At 39.7% G+C, this 18,500-nt stretch overlaps 1 protein-coding gene and 1 long non-coding RNA gene across 2 annotated transcripts; one reads left to right on the forward strand and one right to left on the reverse strand.

Annotated features, from left to right (window-relative positions):
• Nucleotides 1-4,354: 4,354 nt before the first annotated feature.
• LOC108960978 lies at nucleotides 4,355-5,876 on the reverse strand. Its single transcript, XR_001988940.2, has 3 exons — nucleotides 5,720-5,876; nucleotides 5,575-5,629; nucleotides 4,355-4,785 (listed from the first exon to the last, which is right to left on the reverse strand). It is a non-coding gene; the product is annotated as an uncharacterized LOC108960978 (long non-coding RNA).
• A 9,091-nt stretch (nucleotides 5,877-14,967) lies between these two features.
• On the forward strand, nucleotides 14,968-18,272 carry LOC104428317 (E3 ubiquitin-protein ligase At3g02290). Its single transcript, XM_039316732.1, has 4 exons — nucleotides 14,968-15,004; nucleotides 16,144-16,570; nucleotides 17,150-17,259; nucleotides 17,986-18,272. The coding sequence occupies exons 2-4, from the start codon at nucleotides 16,210-16,212 to the stop codon at nucleotides 18,007-18,009; spliced, it is 495 nt and encodes a 164-aa protein (XP_039172666.1). The 5' UTR covers nucleotides 14,968-15,004; nucleotides 16,144-16,209; the 3' UTR covers nucleotides 18,010-18,272.
• Nucleotides 18,273-18,500: the final 228 nt, after the last annotated feature.

The raw sequence follows: 18,500 nt of genomic DNA on the forward strand, positions 1-18,500 counted from the left end.
TTCAACGAGCCTCCTTCTTGCTGAAGGATGTGATTATTAAATTCTGGGTCTACAGAAAAAATGATTGGCCGACCTGCTAGACTGGTTCGGAATATTGGCCCATACCTGAAAATAGAATACATGATTATCACGTTAATTCTTTCAGGAAGCAAGAGAACCAGTTTCCTTTGCGGCAATCTCTATTAAGCAAACATCGTTGAAAGAGTTTAAGAATGGACTCAAGCGCTTTCTCATCGTTCAAGGTTCTCAAAATCCATTTATTTTTTTTATATTCAACGTTAAAAGAAGTTCGAAAGGTCGTTATGGGTTTGGCCTCGACATAGAAAAATTTCAGTAGTTCAGAAACCAAAGAATGTTACCAGTAGAAAAACTAAACTCGACCTGACAGATTAAAAACATAGAATACTCGATTTGTAACTATATAGTTGAACAGATAATCTTTTAGTGCAACACCATACCATTACAACTTGACGCACACGTGATATTCACAATAAGGTTGAAACCCAAGCCAATCTAATCGGGTTTTCAAGAGTCAGCCCACACAAGACCAAATTAATATGGACCCTGCAATCTACAAAGCATTGGGTGGAAGGATGTTACCTCTGAACTCTCTTTCTAATGAACGGATGAAGGTCAAGAGAGTAGCTGGGAATCAAGATCTTAAGAGTCTCCCCAAGGAGAGGCAAACCCATTGAACCTGGAGGCAAAACCCCATTCCATCTGGGTTTTCTCCACTCGTAGACCCAACGAACACAGTACAATAAAGTCGCTACCGCAAGGCACAATGAAACGACCCACATTTTTCTCTTCAAGTTTGCGATTCTTCCAATCCTGCAAAGAGACCATATTTATAGATGTCCAACATGTGCATGAACTGTGCCACCCCGAATCCCAGCAGAAAGGGAGGATGACACGACTATTCTTCTACCCAAATGATGCAATTTCTAACCATCTGTTCCAACTTCCAAAAGTCTGTTGATATCACTCTCGCTCTAGAGGTCGCTAACCAAGAGACCTGAAAATATTGGGAATGAGAGGAGTGAGCAATCACAACTCAGTAAATAATACATCTCTTATTAGTAAATCGAGCAACTTATCAAAACTTCATAATCCAAACTCAAAGTATAAGATACATGGTGAATCGCATATAAGTTGTTTCATTTCAAAAAAACTTTGTATAAATCAGAAATACTCATTTAAATTCACCATCAAAATTTAGATATCAATGGTCAAATCCATTAGTTAATCTCTATAAAAAAAAAAAACAATGTCAATAGTCCATTCTATTGTCTAACTCGTACAACATTACTTCTCAATGTCCTAGAAGTGGCTTCCACGAGGCTCACGACATCATATGGTATTTAGCCCTTGAGTAGTACAAGGCCTTGGAGGTGGTTTCCACAAAATTCGTATCACCGTGTAGCACCTAGCCCTTGATCAACACATATCAATGGTACAAGGCCCGAAGGTAACTCTCACAAAGTTACATGAATTTTGTCCCATAGTCGCATGTGAGTTGCACGTGCTCATAAGCATGCGAAGATTTGGCCGGCCAAGAGAGATTGAAGTTATCCATTTCCAGCGGTGACGTAAGACTCCACGCCTAAAGTTTATCTAAGAATGGGTGTACTCTAATGACTCTTTTGAGAAAATAGGGCCTATTTGAAAATTTCCCAAACATAGAACACGCGATTCCTATCTTGCTTATGCAGTTGAACAGATTATCTTTTAGTGTGACTCCATACTATTACAATTTTATACACACATCTGAAACCAAAGCCAAGCTAATTGAGTTTTTCAGTGCCAATTCACTTTGGTTTGCTTTCGTTCCCCATATAAGACCAAATTGATATAGACTATATTTCATCAACTCATGCAATCCCCTCGAACTACAAAAGAAAATTGGAGGAAGAGATGTTACCTCCATTTGTTTAGCAGAAAATGAGTGATTTTGAATATATTTTTCTGAAAATAATCATTTGTGGCACTGACAAAAATAAATAAATGAAAAATATTTTCATTGTGCACGAAAATATTTATCTACAACGAAAATATTTTTCATTGATTAAATATTTGAACAATATAAGTTATCATTTTTAAGAAAATGTTTTCCAAATCGTTCATTTTTCGCGAAACAAACGGATACTTCAATAGGTTTTGCTTTGGGCCGAGTATGGAATCTAGATGGACGGTATCCCAAAAAACCGAACCAAACTACTCATACTTAAAAATACCATTAATCTCAAGCAATTCGCCACTTCTAATAGGCAATTATCTTTTATTTTTGTATTAATATGTCTTTTATTTGGATAGTGAAAAGAATGACATCAATTGAGTTTCATATTCCCAATTACTTCTTCAGGCCAGCTTTAGCACTTCCTCTCAAAAAGCAAACGGGTTAGCAACAACATCATACATCACGTCATACATCCCAAACCCACCCGTTGCCCTTTGAACGTATGATAGGACTATTGAAATCCAAAAGACAAATGGAAGACTAATGTGGAGAAACGGCATACTGGTTGGGGAGCGTGACAAATGGAAGACTAACGTGGAGAAACAGCATACTGGTTGGGGAGCGTTTATCTATGAACCTTAGCTTCTATTACAATTGTTTTTAAAAACATATTGGTCCAAGAACCAGCGCATCTAATGGTACAATTGTTCAACCGGTCTATAGATAGACCAGGTGAACTGTCCAATTTAAGTTTAGAAATGCATTCTAGAATAAAGGGCTGATATATAGAAAACAATGCACTTTTTTAATCACAAATCTGCACAAAGCTGCATTGGTTGTGTGCACCTTTTTTTTTATATATATAGGGTTGTTGATTTGAGTCTCCATCATCACATGACACATGTTGGCCCTAATTTTTATAAGAAGTCATTTAGATGCTTTGCTATTAGAGGACGAAAGAGTTGGTTCTAAAAGCAAAAAAAAAAAGTATGAGAATTTTCAGAGGCAAGTGATCAAATTCTACCACCACCAAGGAGGATTTTCGTTCTGAGAAATCTGCAGATTGGTTCAACCAATGGAACTGGGTCACCTCCATCCTTTCACTGGTTCCAAGTCCAAACAGCGTAGGGTGCTGAGCCAGACCACAAAGTCACTGCCACAACAAAGAACGAAACAACCCTCATATATATATTTCCTTCAAGCTAGAGACTCTTCTCATCTTGCAAGGAGACCATCTTTAGATGGATGCCCAACAAGTGTATGAACGATGAAACAAACACCCACTCGTGAGAGCGTACTTCTGTTTTGACCATTTGAACTACTGCACCCACATCCGAAGTTCCCAATTGAATTTCTCTTGGTTCAGCAAAAGCGATGCCTTGCACTACTAAACCTCAACTTCTAATTGAGCAATGGACTTTTCTTGTTCCTAATTTTTTTACTAAATAGCAAGCTTTACACCAAAGTAATTTGCAATTAACATTGCACGTGTTCCAAAATGGTGTTTGCGTGAGCATAAGATTTAGCACTAAGTAGTTGGAATTATAAAATATTGCCTAAAAAGTAAACACAAATGGACAATTTTTTGGGATTATTGTCTGTCAAAAATTATTTTGATACAAACTAAATTTGATATATATATATATATATAATTGATTTATATTTATAACCATTCCTCAATTTTTTTTTTTTGAGTAGTCCTATTATATTAACTCGTTCTTCAGAACTATATCGTCTTCACCCTAATGTCCCCACCCCAACCTCATGAGAAAGTGAGGATTCAAACCCTCACTTCCCCCTTCCATGTTGGAATGTAGCCACTAAGGCAAAACCAAATGAAGTACCAAATAAAATACCAAATGTAGTTATGGCTGTTTCCGAAATATCTTGTAGAATTAAAACTTTTTGCATTCCTGGGCCATCTTATATATAATAAAAGATAACAGTCTGGCCCAAAAAACAAACAAGAAAGATTTAAGTCCTCGTTAATTCGCATTCCAGACCTTCCATGAGCCAAGCCTTATATCAAAATCAGACAAATAATTTTGTTTTTCCCTGTTTCAAAGAGGGAGTTCCTTTGGCAGCGGCAGCAGCAACAAATAATCAACATCTTTAAAGACAATTTTCCAACTGCGACTATGAAAATTCAAGGTCAGACTCGAAATTCAATGATAAAATTGCCCTCGTGAGAAGATTCCAAATTCGAGAATGGCTGACAAGATGCTAGGGTGATAAGAATTACATCCTCAGCACTCTTGTCTGGTTTGAAAGGGAAAATTGCATCTTAAACCCATGAAGTTAAACATGTGTTGGTCGAAAGTTAAACATGACTTTTGAAGGCAAAAATTTGCCACATTCAACAGAGGATTAGAGTAGGACTGACCAAAAAAAAAAACAGATGATAAAGTTGTAAACCTTCGTAAGGTATCAAAACTGGAGAAACATGTAAAGGCTAACTCACAAACAACGAAAGGTGTTCGATAAGCGCAAATCACGTGAGTACCTAAGGGACACCAGAATGTCTCTTTTCTCGACAATAAATGCCTGCATATCTAGTAAAACAACCTACACAGAGAAAAATGATATACAAGTATCTTGAGAAGCACAAGGAGGCAGAACTCTGGGATTGCTCAAGAAGGTATTTTGTAACCACCCACTCTTTCCTGGATGAGTTTCATGCAGAAGATACACCGCAAATCTGCTTGTCCAGTTGCCAATCTTTCATCTACATTTTCCGCCTTTGTTTCTGTCGTTGCAGTCATCAGACATCTAAGGTTGCATCAAGGGAGATCCACCATCAAGATGTTGACACTTTCACTGAGCGACACCTGGAAACATATAGGATACAATGTCTGAGTGAAACTGCAAGGAGAAAAAGCATTTCGGCTTTCATTTCAGCACGAAGGGACTAATAAGAAAGAAAAATGTTCATTCACAGAACTGATTGAACTAAGATAAACGTTGACCGATCTGTCCTCAAAATTTAGAGTGGCTGCACAAACCTTTAGGTAAAGAAGGAATTGCAACTGCATTTTAAGTAAACAAATACTGGATCCTTTGTAGCTGAAAACAGGCATACATGAACGATATTCCAGCATCTTGTTATAATGATGGCAGTCATCTTAGAATGACACCATCTCCACCCAGAAATTTTCCACTATTTCCAGAACTTACTTTCATTGGGAAAACATATGTAAACCAGGTATTTATCAAACAATATCAAGCTCAAAATAAAGAACCAGGCAGCCACTCTCCTTCCCCAGTCTGTCATCTCGCGCGACACAAATACCCCAAAATCCAGCCTCCCCAATCCTAGGTGCTAAGAATGGAAGCGCATTGAGTTCGGGTTCAAATCCTAGCCAAATCCTCATATGGGATTATAATGGCATTTGAAGAGAAAACCCTATGGGGTTTTGGGGTTTTGCTTTGGGCTGAGTTTGGAATCTAGATGGACGGTATCCCAAAAACCGAACCAAACTATTCATACTTAAAAATATCATTAATCTCAAGCAATTCACCACTTCTATAGGCAATTATCGCTTACTTTTTGTATTAATATGTCTTTTATTTGGATACTTAAAAGAATCACATCAATTGAGTTTCAGATTCCCAATTACTTCTTCAGGCCGGCTTTAGCACTTCCTCTCAAAAAGCGTAGGGTGCTGAGACATTCTGCGCGTGCAAAAAAAGATTACGAATCAGATTCGCTCCGTGGCAAACGCCTACCGATGGAAAAGGAGCACAGCTCGGTCGCCGACGTACCTGTTTGCTTCTGGCGGAGGTTGAGCGCCATGGCTGCCGGAAGCTGCGTTCAGCTCGAGCTTACGAGATGGAGAAGAGAGAGTGGAGATTCGCGCAGGAGATCATTCGCCGCTCCGGCGGTCGCTTCTCCCGAGCTTTCGGCCTCGATCGCGATCTGGAGACAGTAGCAGCGTCCATGGGAAACGTTGCCGACAAGATGACGAGCCGGATTTGCAGTCGTGCTTTCGTAATGGGCTCGATCGGTTCGGCCTGATTTGGGCCGAGCGATTTGTCCGGCCCATTTTGCGGCCCAAGTGAGAGATGGCCCGTTGAGCAGTGATTTCGGTAGACCAGATAAATTCCATCATATCTATGGTTTGGCGACATCTCTAGATGGGACGAACCTGGATAAGGCCGGATGATACTAGAGATAACTTCACTGGGCCTAAGATATGGGATTGATCCAAATTAGATAAGAGAAAAGAAAATGGTTAAAAATAGAATGGGACTACTATCATAATTACGATGGTCGTTGGCATTGGATATGATCTCATCATCGTTATATTCTAAATTTTTCCAAACAAAATATAGGATATGAGCAATTGGAAGTTATCTTACCATATTGAATCATATACGTTATGACGGTTCAAGTCAAGAACGGAACCAGCACGTTTCTTCCGGAAAAGGTCAATAGGAAAGGGCCGGGAAAACTTTAGGTGTTTCCATAGTAAGACATTCTCGTCTTTGAAAGCTAATTAGTGGGTATCAAGTGCTACGTACTTTTCTATTTCCCAAAAATATCATACTTGTAATGCGATGACTAATTTGGACATATGAGATCATTATTTTCGTTAAGCATGGAACAAAAATTACTCTCTGAGGTTTGAATTAGAGGTCCTTAGAACAAACCAAATGTACAAACTAAAATAAATTGATTTGACCTAATGTATTATCACACTTGACTTGAAGTTGAGGTTTCATTTTGCTAGAGCTTTATTTTTCAACTTTCAGCTTGAGCTTAACTCGTTAAGTATTATATGTCTCAATACCACCCTATCTAGACACGACTCAGTTATTAATTTCTATCATGAAACTTAAGCTCTAGCTCAAATTTCATCATCAAATGAAAACTACAACTGATATGATTTTTTTTTTGTCATATGGAAACTCATTCGTGTATTTAACATAGAACACATTTGAATGAATGAAATTAAGCTTTATAAGTTATTAAAAATAACTTATTAGGAAGTTTGGGGCCAATTCGGTTTAAATATCAGGGCCAAATTAGGCTAGGGAGCTCTTGAGCAATTCAAGTAAAGCATAATCAATCTCATTTTGACTCCATCTGATCCTCGAATCACTTGTACTCAGGTCAAACTTAGCAAGAGCTGAAGAATCTCCGTTCATTAATAAGTCGGGACAATAGTCATGATTGGACCTTGGATTTCTTTCTAAAGTTTTGGCTCTAGTAACTAATGTTGACACATGAATTTTGTTAATATCTTTATTTGGTGAACCAAAACCAATGATTTTGGTAGTGACCGAACACTAGGGAAAATAAAAAAGTTTAGAGTAAATGTATCATATATGTACAAGTTATATTTTTTATATCATAAAAAGTTTAGAGTAAATGTGTTATAATGAGTATAGAGTTTAGGATAAATGTATCATTGATGCGCATTGTTTAGGATCTTTATGATTTTTTCTCTTCACTTAAGGCTATATTTGTTTCATGGAATATTTTCCATAATTTTTTGTGTTTGGGGTGTAAACTTCTTAAAATTGGGAAAATGATGTCCATTTCTGAAAAAAGAAAATCATTTTCTCCCCGCCTCTCGTCCTCGTCTCCTCCTCCTTCCTCTCGTCCTTTCTTCAGAGCTTCTCCATCTTTCTCCCCTTGAGTCTTTCTCTCGTCCAATTCTCTGGAGCTTCTTCGTCTCGTCCCTCGTCTCCGGAACTCTCCTCCTGCCGCCACCGCAGCCGCGGTGTGCTTCTCTTCTAGATAGCAGAGTAGAGAGGGCGTTCCCGCCGTTGTTTAGTCATCCTTCACAGTCCCAAGTCAATCATCGGGCGATTTGCTGAAGTTTCGCGTCCACTGATATCTTGGAAGTCCAAATTGTAGATCCAGGTCGGTTTCCACCCCTCGTCTCTGAGCAATTCTCCAATGTCGAGTGCAGTTCCGTCTTCATTCACGTCGAATCGGCTGTGTGTTCGTTGTTTATCGCGGTACTTCACTTGCTCTCTGGTGGGGGTTGAGTTGAACGCATTCAACAAGAAGTAAGTTACAAATGATTCAGAAGTAGTCGCCTGTTGGCATACTTTCTAGGTCGCCACATAGGGCAATCGCGTGAGCACTCCGGCATTTTCATGATGAGACGAATGATGGACATGCAAATCTTTCTCCACAACTTAAAGCCGGAGTTCACTGCATCTGGCCTATGGAAGATGATTCATGCAATGATTTTCTCAGATGAAAGTAATATGTCACGGTGATTTCATTTCCTGAGATGGTGCTAATCACCGAGCCACCTATTGAGTCATTAACTTCAACTCCTCCCCAGGTGTTTTGAATCTTGAGGGAAGAAGGTGAATATGTTCACATTTGACAGAGCCCAGTGCAAGGTTTTCTTTTGAAAAGAAACGTTCAGCTCTTCTCTGATCAATGGAAACTTAACGCCCGCCGAAGCAATTGAGTAATGGTCCACTTGCACAACGCGGAGTTTTCTAATACCTTTGTGGTGCAAAGTTTGTTGATTATTATTTTGGTTGGTTGGGTTAATGTTCGCTTTGTTTGCACGTTTATTTATGGTCTAGGGTGGCAGATGGTAATTGAAACTTTTTAGCTATGAAAGCTATTGAAAGCATTTGTTCGTCGTACTTATAGGTGTTCACATGATTAAAGGTTGAAGTTTGTTTGTGGGTTGTGTTTGAGTTGAGTGAGAGGTCAAGAGGGTTTGAAGGCATAGGGAGGGATTGCTAAAGTGGCTGAAACAGAAATGAGGAGCTGCACTTTCCCAGAGCTTAGCTGCATTCACGTCAAATTCATTGGCACGAATTGGCTCTCTTATAGAGTGCTAGGCATAACCGAGCAGGTAAATTTGGAAAGCAATTTTTGGTAGAAATTGATATTTCTTGGTCGTTTCTGGCTCTTATTGAAAAGAAGCTACTTTGTATAATCATAAGCAAATATATTTGTAGAAATTGATGTTTGCTGGTTCATAAGTTTAGTTCCACCTTCGTGTATGCTTTGCTTACATCTTTGAACCTGACCACCCAATTCTTGAGTGCATAATGTTTCTCAATTTGTGAATTGATGATTCGCAAATATTCCCAAATGCTGCTCTAAATTGATAACTCTTAAACATGGCAACTAGTGTTTGTGAAACAATCTTCTCAGTTTTAAGTATAGTTGTGACTTGGCAATCACGTTTCTATCAATGTGTGTTAGAATTTAATAGAACATGGAACTTACAATTCATTGTGCAGATGGATAATGATAAAATCCAAGTGGCAGTAGTGGGTGCCGCTGCAGCAGCAATCATGACTGTTATCACACTAGTCATGGATGATTATAATCATTTTGAGATGGTCATAGCTGAGAAAAAACGAAATCTATCAATATGTGACGGTAAGTTTTTTCATCACTTGTCATGGGCCATGTAAATGCAATTCTTTTGTCTTCTTGTTTTCTTTTTTTTTCTTGTGAAGGCAAAAGATGTCTAGCTCTTTTCCTTTCGGTTTTAGCTCAAAGTGAGAAGTTCCTGCAATTTTAGTTGAATGCTATGGCACCACGATTGTTACTGCTTGTATCTCTAGTTGGAATAATCCCATAAATAGTTTCCTCTATTCAATCTGCAGTTTCATAGTATTGTTTGGATGCCTTCTTCTACTGGAAATTTTACTATAAATAAGGTGTGGGGGGTAAAAATCGGATCTTCACCAGCTAAAGTGCTGGCATCAGCTGGTTTGGTTCGATTCAGACATACCAATACACAGTCTTATATGCTGGCTTGTTATTTCAAATATGCTGCCTACTAGATTGATCGAAGGAGGAGAATCCTAGGAAGGGAATCCTTTTTTAATGATGTTTGCATTCTCTGTGGATCTTTCAAGTTCGGCCACAGCCGCTTGAGTTTCGTCAAACTCGCCGATATTAACTCCAACCCCAGCGCCTCTAGGTCTGGGTCTGGACTTTCAACAGCCTTACCGCACCACCTTTTTTTCAACTCCCCTGCCTTTAGTCTCAGATCTCCCACCACATGGCTAAAAAGCTTCCTCTTCATCATCTTCTCTCGCAGAGGCTGTATATCTGTTATCTCCCGTTTGGCTCATCGGTTTCAAGCTCAGATGGCTGTGCTGGTAGCCATGATGCAGAAATTGTCTGCACCATCTGAGACGAACGTCTCTAATCAATGCTTCATCATCTCTAGCTTTTCTGCAGCCTTCATCGCTTTCGTGAGATTATGGTGGGTTTTTTGTTTTTTTCCTGAAATTTTCCCCTTATGATGTTGGTTTTTGTTTTTCCTTCAAAGAACCTGAGAACACATTGATTGGAGTTGTTCAAAGATAAAGGCAACAAACAAGAGTCACTGTTACGCTTCTGCTTTGATGGCATCTCCAGCGCTAAACTTTGCTGACGAAACAATGTTTGGAAGCTCGAGTGTCCATGGCCAAGCCCGACAAAATTCGAGCAGTCACTTGGATTTCTCCATACTGTCCTTCCTTTAATTATGGTACCCTTGAGATGTGGATCACAAAACATAAAATACAAGTAGTACATCCCCGTCTTATCGATCTCAACAGTCATGCTATCCATCTTTATTTCTTGATTTCTCCCAGCAAAGGAAGTTGTTATGCGTCTAGGCCATTCGGGGTTATCTGGGATTCTCCGAATAATAACTGACCTAATTTGCAGGCTTTCTCATCAGCCAACTGCGGAGTACAACATATCATATCAGATTTCAAATAAGAACTTCCGATCTTTTATACCAAGTATGATAGCCTCCACTGAGCCACTATTCTCTTGCATTCCATTTTGTGCATCAGCGGACTCCTTTCTCCTTATGAAGGCGACATCATCAGGCCTAAGTTGGGGAATCAAGATGAAGAAATCGAATCAATATCAATAATCGTAGGGAAAACCTTCAAACCGAGATTGATGAGGGTTTGCACGAAAGAGATAGACTATAAGATCGTCTGTCTCCAATCCAGTAACAATATGCACAAAGTTCAAGCAATTGTGCAAACACATGCGTTCGTGTCTATAGAACAGGTAGCTGGCACATCAAAAAAAAAAGAAAAAGAAAAGAAGGGAAAGTAGGCACACCAAGAGGTCCAAATATGATGCTTACATTACATGAACCATCAAATAGAAAGAACATCAGCATAATTTAGAGGCAGCAAAGCACTTAAAATCACTCATGTAACGAACACAATCTAGCCCCGCACTTTGACTACAAAAAGCAATCGAGTCCTAGAATTCCCAATTAATCCCTAAAACTCAAATCAAAACGTAGGAAATCCTCTAGCGAACCCGCGGCCGACTCCAGACGATTCATCCAAGGACTTCGATCGTGTTCTCCTGTGGATATACGTACAAACTGCATAGAATCTAAGCAAGTTCAAACACTCGCACGGCTGCAGCACAACGTTCCGGAAACCAAAACGAAGACGGAGCATCCATTTCGGACGCCGGCAAACCACCGAAATGAAGGAATCCGCACCTGATGAAGGACTTCCCCTTGGGGCCGGTCGTGATGTTGGGAGACAACGTCGTGGAGGAGGAAGGCGGGATCACAGAGCGGGGGCCGCGGAGGCCCTTGCTGCCGCCGTGGAAGAAGAAGGCGTTGGAGCGGGAGGTGATGGCCTCGTTGAAGTAGTCGTGGACGGAAGCGTTGACAGCGGCGATCGAAACCAAAGCCGCGACGACGAAGAAGGAGGAGAAGAACCTAACCGACGGTGAGCTCTGCGCGATTCTCTCACTTCCATCTCCTTCCTCCTTCACCCTCTCTCTCTTCCTGAGTTGAATGAGCTTTGACAAGGGAACCAACCTCGGAGCTGAACTGAGATGCTTTCCATCTTCCTTATTTTAATTTCTTAAAAATCCCTACTTTCCCAATAAGTAAATTTGGATTATTTGGATTAAAAATGATTAAACTTCCAATTCCCATTTTCTTATTTTAACTAAAGTTAGGATGAGTAAAGAATATTTCACTACTGATAGCATAAAAGATTTTTTTATCAACTTGGGTTGGTTCTTAATTTTCGTGGAAAATTATGAGACATATGATCGAAAGAACTTATGACCATCAAAAGGAAAATTATGCCCATATTAAATAAAAATTATGACCCATTATGTAATTTTTTAATAATAGAAAAAGTGATGTACTATGAACTTAGGCAGCTTGCTATTTTTTTGTGGACAAATAGAAATCATGGGATCTATATTACTTGCGACAACAAAATGGAAATTATGTTCTGTAAAGAAGGTTACAAAAATGATATGTGATGGATAAGTTGTTATTATTGGCAAAAATTGTGAATTTCAAAGGAAGAGTGCTATCAATTAGCCAATATCCGTTCTTGTTTTTTTTTTTTTTTTTTGTGTGTAAATCATCATACTAGATGATCTTGAAAAGATTCTTTTGTAGTTCACATCAAAATTGAAAATAATTAAGTTATTTATCCAAATGATACTGATCTTTTTTGGTACGTTTACGAAAGTAGATATAAACAAAACCCTAATTTCAATATGATATGAATCTAAAAAAACACCTTTGGTTATTGTAATTTTTGGAGATGATGATCTGGCATGGGTTTACAATCTTAATTTGATACATGCGAGTAAATTCTAACCCTTGTTAATATAATGCATTCGGAGATTTTAATATTCATGATATGTCGAAATTTGTTATCAAACTAATGGGGAATACATGGAATATAAATATACTTTTTTATTGGTTTAAAAATTGCTTAACTGGGATTTCTGCACATTGACATTGACACTCTCCTAATCTTGTTCTCAATTTGTGTTGAATGAAAGTCCGCAAGCTGAGTTATGATGGACTTTGACTAGAGATAACTTAGCCCTTGTTGGATTTTTAACTTCTAATTTTGGTATTTTGGTCATAACAAGTCAACGACTACTTAGCTTTCACTAACCTTGCACATTCTTTCAATTTAATGTTTGCAAGGCCAGAACTAGTGCACCAATATAAATAGGAGAAAAATTATCAAAACAATTCTATTTTTTTTCCGTCATAGATATTTTACAATTGTGTCAATTCAATTCATCCAATCAATTTTGTGCGGCGAGCACTAATGTGAAGGCCATCCAATGCCAGCCATCTTGCCGATGCTAATGTAAATAATTTTAAAAATATTTTATTATTTTATTAAATTTTCCTTTTTTTTTATTTCTCTTTTTTTTCTTTATCAGACTAAATTAGCACAAATGCAAAGGTTTTAGAATTGAATTAACAAAAAATAAGGTTTTAGGACTGAATAGGAAAAATTGTAATAGATTTAGGATGTTTTTGGTAATTTTCCTTATGAATCGGTTAGATGCTTAAAGAGCACTTTCAATACATTATTTTAACTTGTGGGCATAAAATATCAAAATTGTATGATTCTATCATGTTCGATTTAGTCGAATCTAAATCGGTAACATTCATTAGCCTCTATATTTGTATGAGGTCGGTGAATTTATTTTTTTTTCATTTATTTGGTGAATACAAAGTCAACCTACCTAGTTTGAAATATTGGATGTGACATCCCGAAATTCGACCCCGTTTCGATCAAATGAAATGTGCATATTGTCGGCGCGCCTATGGTCTTTTTTCTCTAAGCTGATCACTCACGAGTTAATTAACCTTTTGGGTGAAGCCGTTAAGAGATATATCCGCGGAAAACTCCCTAAAAGCTACCTAATGATTGGATTGGACTAAAATCGCGTCCTGGCCGATTTTAACTATGAAATTTAATTCGGTTTCGGGAATCGAATATTCGGCGTGTCACGATTCATTTTTAGGATCTTGTCTCATCGTTCGTAGAATTATCGACGAGTCCGAAATTTCGGAAAAGAAATTATTTGAGGAAAAATTGAAGACAGAAAGAAAATAGAAAGAGAAAAGAAAAGAAAAAAAAAAGAATAATGGTATTATTTTATTTTATTTCTCTCTCTCCCTCTCTCTTCTTTTCTCTCTCTCTCTTTCTTCCTCTTTTTCCCTCGTGTGATTCCCCCTCCACCGAATTGTGGGCTGGCTTCCACCTTACTTTTCCTTTTTTCTTCTTTTTGACTTTTCAACTCTCTCTCTTAACCCTCCCTCACGAGAAAATATTCAGTGGTTAGCAATCGCCACGTCATCGTCCTACGTGGTGCGCACTTACCACTCGGAGATCGACACGCGTCCTGTGGGACCCGCTGGAAAATGGAGGGGCGGGCTCGGCTTGGCTCGGCTCGCTGAAGAAGAAAAGACAGGTCAAGACTCCTGCCCAAAAGATTTCTCTCTCCTGCATTGAATTTTCTGCAATTTTCTCTCTCTCTCTCACTTTCTCTCCTCCTCCCTCTCGCGACGTCCGCTCTGCTCTCTCTCTCCCCCCTCCGCGAAGTCGTCCGACGCCGACGCCGACGCAGCCTTCGCTTCCTCCCCTGAACTCGACTCTGACGCCGACGCAGCCTCCGCTTCCTCCCCTGAACCCAACTCTGACGCCGACGCCCCTCCGCCTCCCTCTCGCGACCTCTAGTCCGCTCTCTCTCTCTCGTCCTCGAAGTCGCGCCTCTCTTCCAGCAAACCCCGACGCCGACGCCCCTCCACCGGTTGCCTCCGTCGGCGTCGGAGTCCGTCGCCCCCGTCTCCTCCGCCTCCGCCTACGCGCCCGACGCCAACGCGTCGAACCACGATGGCGAAAATGGAGGAGAGAAAAACGACGAAGCAGAAGACGGAGACGAAGAAGCAGAAGCGCGCGCGCTCGGGGTTCTGGACATGGGTCGTCGCGTCGGTCGCGTTCCGGCTCGCCCTCGTCTTCCTCCCTAGGAACCTCGGCCTATCCACCCGCCCCGAGGTCACCAGCTCTCTCACCAGCATTCGCCGCCGTAACGCCGCCTCTCTTCGCTTCGTCGATCGATTCCCGATCCCCGATCCCCCCTCCTCCCTTGAAATCTTGGAGGTCCATTTTCTGATACGATTTCTGGTTTTTCTTGTTTGTGCCGCCTGCAGTTGGCGAAGGCTACTGGTTGAAGCAGTCGGTGATGTCTCCCTACGCTCCTTTGCTGTTGCTTGTTCTCGGACCTCTCGCTGTCAAAAGGTAACTACCGGAGTATAATCGCCGATGCATTTTGAAGGCTAGGTTGATTGTGAGCTTTGCTGGTTATCTGCTAGAACTGAACTAGATTTATCTGGCGCTATCTAAGCGGAGGCTGTGGCTTGTGCGAAAAGTTGTTTTCGATTCCAGAAATTGAATTTCTTTTTAGGGGAGACTTGGAAGATGTTCTCCGGAGCAGTTCTGCATATAGGAACTGCATTTGCTTTAATTGCGTGGTTGATAATTTTTTTTACGTGGTATGTTGCACCTCGCACTTACTCTTTTAATGCCTTAACAGTGAGCATTTCTTTGGATGATGAGCTCCACAAAAGTCAGTGATAAAATTGGTTTTCAATTGTTGCTGATTAATCACCCAGATAAAGCCTGTTACTGAGAACTGAAAATATACATGTTCAGTTAAAAATATTCCTGCTTTCATGCCCTTGCTTTTATGTTGCCTTGATAAGTGCACCTCTGCAATTGGAGATTGACCAGGGCAAATTTTTGTTCCCATGGAATTAGCAGTTCATTGTTTTCTGTCACATTAGTCAGATTGGAAAGCATGGTTCAAATGACAACAAGGGGAGAAAAAGTGACATCGAAAAAGAACTTGGATTCTCTGTCATTGCCCGTGGGCATTATATGGCTTTCTAATGTCTACTTAGTCTAATATTCAACATTTACTGTACTGGGAATAAGCATGTAATAACGAGATACTTGAAATGCTCAAGGTATATGGTTAAGAGCACTTTATTGCTGCCTGCTACCAGACACATGGCGAGCGTGAGAGAGCAAGAACAAGCATACGACCAGTTGGAGGACAAGATGAGAAGAGAATGTGAGAAACGAGAAAAACAATTAATGGGTCAATGTAACCCTGAAAAAAGTTATTTAGTTACTGTAGAGCAATATTGCTCTATGGTCAATCCCGCCTTTTGGTAGACGGTATTCTTGAGATTTATGTTTAGCTAGGTCTACTTATCTGATAGAGTTGTGCATACTTGAGCTTCGAGCCCACGTCTTGTGCTGAGCCTTCATGAGATCATCAATTAGTAATAAAAATAATTACCTTGAAGAGGATATTTTAACTGAGCTCAGCATTTTGATAATCTATTTCGACTCTCTCTTGTCATGATGTGCAGTACAACACAGTGTTATTTCGGAGAGAGATTCATGCCGTCCCTTCTTCCATTCAGGAAGCATCCACAATGACTTCTACAGCGTCACCTGACAATTATTTTTCTGACATGTACCACTCTCCTCCAAGGCCTTTGCCCTATGACGTAGAGCCAAGGCGTTTGTGCATGCAGAGGGATGGACTGGTTCCAAGGCATGAGAAGGGTTCAAGTCATGCCAATGAGGAATCAGAACCTCTTAGGAGTGACAAGAATGGGGAATCGGATAATATTTGCTCAGAAGGCAAATGGACTAACTATGCACATGAAAAAGGTTTTAAAGAGCAACCATATAAGACCTCACTTAAACTATCCTTGGCAAAAGCGAATGCTGATATTGGGCATATTTATACGACATCAGAAGAGGAAGATGTTTGTCCGACGTGTCTTGAAGGTAAAAGTTTTTGTATTAGAAGATTGGTTGCTTGTTGCTTTCTTATTGAGCTGACAATTATCAGCGGGCTAAGCTAATTCTGAATAACGTGAAGTGCTGAATAAGTTTTAGAAAAGGGATGAGACATAATCTTAGGCTAGTTCAACTTGTTCACTTTCATGCCTAGATGTAGTTGAGTTTTCAGCTTGTAAACTATTTAGAGATCCAATCTACTGGTGAACTTGATTTTTTTCTGAAAGAAATTACCTTACCATTGTATGCTTTTGTGCTTTCCTTTTTTTCCTGGGAATATGCTGGCACAGATGCAGATTCTTTAGAGAAAATTTTGAAGAGAACTTTCATCTGAAAAAAGAATAAAAATTGACAATAAGCTTATGTGGAAACTAGGGAAGTACTTCCATGAACTTGGAATTTGGGTCTGATTATTGCCTCAGACAGTGGCAGCAGAAGTATTGTGTGCAAGTTGGCTTGTTCAGTATTGGTTTATAGTTTTGTAACATGTCACTGCAATGTTGTGATTAATTAAATTGTTGATGTTCTTGATGAATTCTATCAATTTTTACTGCTTACTAAATGCAGAATATACGCCTGAGAATCCAAGAATAATGACAAAATGCTCTCACCATTTCCATCTTGGTTGCATATATGAGTGGAAGGAGAGAAGTGACATCTGCCCTGTATGTGGCAAGGTAATTCTTTTCCTAGATCCCAACAGCAAACATGCATACATACATGCATACATGTGATTACTGTGCTCCAATGATTGCTTCACCGTGGCACAGACCACGATTCTTAGTTGTTGTCTGACCTCACAGAGTGACCTTTCTCAGGGAAACTCTGTTTTTGGGGTAGGAATTGGGATTGTTTCTCCCTCTGCTTTATGCACGTTGGGTTGCAATCATTTTAAGGACACGTTAAGAGCTTTTTAAAAGATGATATGCTATTTGGTTTTCAACTGGGATCGGTAACTTTTGAATGGTTATAACCTCCATACTAATCCCTGTACAAGTCCTACTGACACCCAGGATAAGCTGTTATGCTTGCAGCTTATTGCTTTATAATTGGAGGCTTTCCTTTTCTTGGGGATTTTGCCAGGCTGGGTAGTTGTCATAAAAAGAAAGATCATCGAACAATTACCTAAAACAATGGCAGAAAATAGTAGTACATTTCTAGCCTCATGAGCTTCTATGGGTTGAGCATGCTGCCAACATTTCGGCAGCCTCTCATCGACTGATAGTTGTGGCTTCCTATGATTTTGCGGCTTCACAAGTTATGGGATTGCTATATGTCTTCTATATTGATTTAGAGGTGGTGCCATTTTGTGTGGGCAGTTGAGAAAAATCAAGATGTTCTGGTATTTCAACTGTTTTCTTCTCCTAGTTGTGTGCTTAATTGGACCTTTTTCTGTTTGACAGGTGATGGTGTTCGATGAGACTTGATCTTAGGTGAATGCTCATGTTGACGATACTGTCAGCACTGGGAAGAGAAAAAGAATCCTGTTAATATACTTGATGAAATGTAAAGAAGTCTCTGTGCATATTCCAATTTCTCAGACTCTCTCTCCAAAGACCCATTATACATTCCTTCTAAATTATCTTTTACTTTGTTTAGACTTGGTTATGCTGCTTGAAACTGCAATTGTAAATACGAGCAATATCTCAAGTGCATATTGGTAAATGTAATTGTCTGGTCGTTGCCTTTCCATTTTTGGGTTTGGTTTAGTTATAGAAACTACATATGAAAGAAAGTGCATAAGTGGCCAACCAAACGACACGCTGTCTTGCTTTCGCGTTAAGGTGCTGTCAGGTTCTCTTCTCTGAGTTTGCTGATGCTCGGGCTTTGCCCTTGGTAGAGCGACGTGTAAGACTCTGCGACTTGTTACTTCGGTGCTTGCTGGGCTTCTGGGGTTAGATTTACAATGAAATGCTTA

This window comes from Eucalyptus grandis, chromosome 7 (assembly GCF_016545825.1).
Source record: "Eucalyptus grandis isolate ANBG69807.140 chromosome 7, ASM1654582v1, whole genome shotgun sequence".
NCBI lineage: Eukaryota > Viridiplantae > Streptophyta > Magnoliopsida > Myrtales > Myrtaceae > Eucalyptus > Eucalyptus grandis.

Excerpts from the sequence above, each read along its gene's own strand:
- LOC104428317 (XM_039316732.1), top strand. The coding sequence starts at position 16,210 with ATGACTTCTACAGCGTCACCTGACAATTATTTTTCTGACATGTACCAC. Across the intron at positions 16,571-17,149 it reads TTGTCCGACGTGTCTTGAAG|AATATACGCCTGAGAATCCA; the intron begins GTAAAAGTTTTT and ends TACTAAATGCAG. Across the intron at positions 17,260-17,985 it reads TCTGCCCTGTATGTGGCAAG|GTGATGGTGTTCGATGAGAC; the intron begins GTAATTCTTTTC and ends TCTGTTTGACAG.